Source organism: Notothenia coriiceps, unplaced genomic scaffold, assembly GCF_000735185.1.
Source record: "Notothenia coriiceps isolate Sejong01 unplaced genomic scaffold, NC01 NC01_scaffold00024381, whole genome shotgun sequence".
NCBI classification, from domain to species: domain Eukaryota; kingdom Metazoa; phylum Chordata; class Actinopteri; order Perciformes; family Nototheniidae; genus Notothenia; species Notothenia coriiceps.
The window spans coordinates 744-3,424 of NW_011357082.1; the positions used below are offsets into that span (position 1 = coordinate 744).

Below are 2,681 nucleotides of genomic sequence, written 5' to 3' on the forward strand. Positions count from 1 at the left end.
GTCCTAAAAAGATTGGACAGCTGTTCACCGGAGCCTTATCAGCACCGAAGTTCGGTATCGGAGACGGCCTAGATATTAACATTGGTTGTATCGAAGTTAGATTTTTTTTTTTCACAATACATTATGTTAATGTCACTTATGCATACATTGTCAGCCATACAACTCTATTGATGCACATATCACTCTTTAAACACGTTTAATAAAAAAAGTGTGCTAAAGAAACTCTCACAACTCAATATACCATGAAATGTTTACTTTATTTGATCATGTAACAACAGTAATCAACAAATCATTCAAAGTTTGACCTTTGGGTTCAATATAGTGTTGGAAGTTCAATATATACAAGCATGTTAGCAAGTTATGGCATAAGATAACTGCTAGTGCCACCGCCGGAGCCTCGCAGCGAGGAAACTGTTGAGCGCATAATTGCAACGCATTTGCGCATAAGATGAATTGCGCCGTATTTGGGCATAAGATGAGGCCCCCTCCGCAAGATAAGGCCCCATTCAGTCTGTGTGTAGGGAGGGGCGGCCCTGCGGGAGAGCATGAATTGACAGTGGTTACATATCCTTTGAAATATGCCAAACTTGTGTGCAGGCGTCATTGGGGTGCTCCAGTATTTTCACAAGTAGAACTACATCCAAGGGTATACCAACAGTTGCTTCATTGCTGAAGCAGTGTATATGAATAGTGTCAAACTCATTTCAGTTAATCGGCCACACACAGCCCAGCTTGATCTTAAGTGGACCTGACCAGAAGATTACCCTTAAAAAACACCTAAAAATGTTTTGCTTATTTTCAGTTTAAAGAACATCAAGTACACTACATTCTTAACATTTTCACAATGAATAACCAATCCATTTACAGGTTTTCCCGAATGGCTTCCTCCTGATTCTCTTGAGTCTCTGGAGCCTCTGTGCTGACGTCATACAGCGCTTCCTCCGTGTGCGTTTTCATATGTCTTGTCAGGTTACAGCTAGATCTAAAATCTTTTTGACAGAAGCAGCAAGAAAACTGCTTATCCCCTTTGTGGGTTCTCATGTGGCTCCTCAAGTTACTTTTAGAACTGAAATCTTTACCGCAGAAGCTGCAAGGATACGGCTTCTCCCCTGTGTGGATTCTCATGTGGTCTGTTAAGTTACTTCTAAGCCTGAAAGCTCTCCCACAGAAGCTGCATGTGTGCGGCTTCTCTCCTGTGTGGATTCTCATGTGTTCTGTCAAGTGACCGTAATAGCGGAAACTTTTCCCACATGTTTGGCAAGAATATGGCGTCTCACCTGTGTGGGTTCTAATATGAATTTTCAATACTGATTTCTGAGTGAATATCTTCCCGCATGTGTGGCAGGGAAATTCGTTCCGCTCACCTGAGTGGATTCTGATATGGTTTTTCAATTCTGATGGTCGACAGAATTGTTTCCCACATGTTTGGCAAGAGTATGGCTTCTCCCCTGTGTGGGTTCTGATGTGGTTTACCAGGTGACTATTACTTTGATAAGCTTTCCCACATTGGTTGCATGAAAATGGCTTCTCACCTGTGTGGATTAACAGGTGTCTCTCCAGCGATGATCTAAATTTAAAATCTCTTCCACATGTGACGCATATTAAAAGCTGTTTACCTGTGTGAGTATCACTGTGCATCTCTGACAAGTTAGTGTTGTTTACATCATTACTGGGACTTTTGCTTTCAAAATGTTGATTCTGTGGTATTGGCTCTGCACTTCTAGTTGATCCTGAGGCTTGCTCGCCTCCTACCTGATCTTGGCTCTCAGCTCCTTGAGAGTTGTGAGAGAGGAGCTGGTGCTCACTCTCCTCATCAGATGCAGTCAGGATAAAGGCATCGATCTCCTGCTTCACTATGCATCTAAATGGCTCTCCCTCCTGACTGGTGCACAGCTCCTCCTGCTCCTCTTTAATCTTTAAAGGCTCCCGCTCATCAAAGAATTCCTCCTCCTCATCTTCCTCTTCCTCTTCTTCCTCCTCGTCCTCCTCCTTACAGACGTGTTGCTCTGGGAGATCTGAAGGAACAGAAAACCAGAGGAATAAATACTACTGCAGACATAAGGAGACTTTAGTAGTAACGTTGTAGGGGAGACTGGGGACAATTGCATCACTTTTTGCATTTCTCTTAGTTTATCAGAGACTATTCGACTAGACCAGTGGACGGCAACCTGCGGCCCTCGAGCCGCATGCGGCCCTTTAAGCCCTCTGCTCTGGTTCCCTTGAGCTTAGACAAAAATAAGAAGGAAATAAAATAAAAGTGTTTGTAGGACTATTTATATTTTCTTGCATGGTTGAAAATGTTTCGTATCTTGTATTTTGAGGTGATACTGTGACACATAAATAAAAAACAAAACAGTTTTAATTAGGTCAACTAAAATATGCGTCACATCCTGCTAAGGTCCCGCGCTAGCGCCTTTTCTTGCAGGCGAATAACCTGACACCCGGCTCCATGAGCGAACTATGGATAAATCACAGAAAAGTACCGGAGGAACACAGGATTTAAAGGAGAGGTGTCATGGCCATTTCCACTGATCATAATTCCATTGTTGAGATATACTAAAATAGAAAAATACTGTGCAATTTTCCAAACTCACATTGGTTTCGCATACAGCATCTCTGTAAAGTATGTGTATTCAGCAGTATTCACTTTCTCCACTAAACGGCTTGCTGCAGCTCCAACG

The 2,681-nt window shown here is 42.6% G+C and overlaps 1 protein-coding gene across 1 annotated transcript; it reads right to left on the reverse strand.

The window, feature by feature from the left end:
• Window positions 1-238: 238 nt before the first annotated feature.
• LOC104954986 (zinc finger protein 239-like) lies at window positions 239-2,046 on the reverse strand (the record flags this gene model as incomplete). Its single annotated transcript, XM_010782206.1, has 1 exon — window positions 239-2,046. A coding segment is annotated over one exon (1,185 nt), but the record flags the coding sequence as incomplete, so codon positions are not given.
• Between the last annotated feature and the right edge of the window lie 635 nt (window positions 2,047-2,681).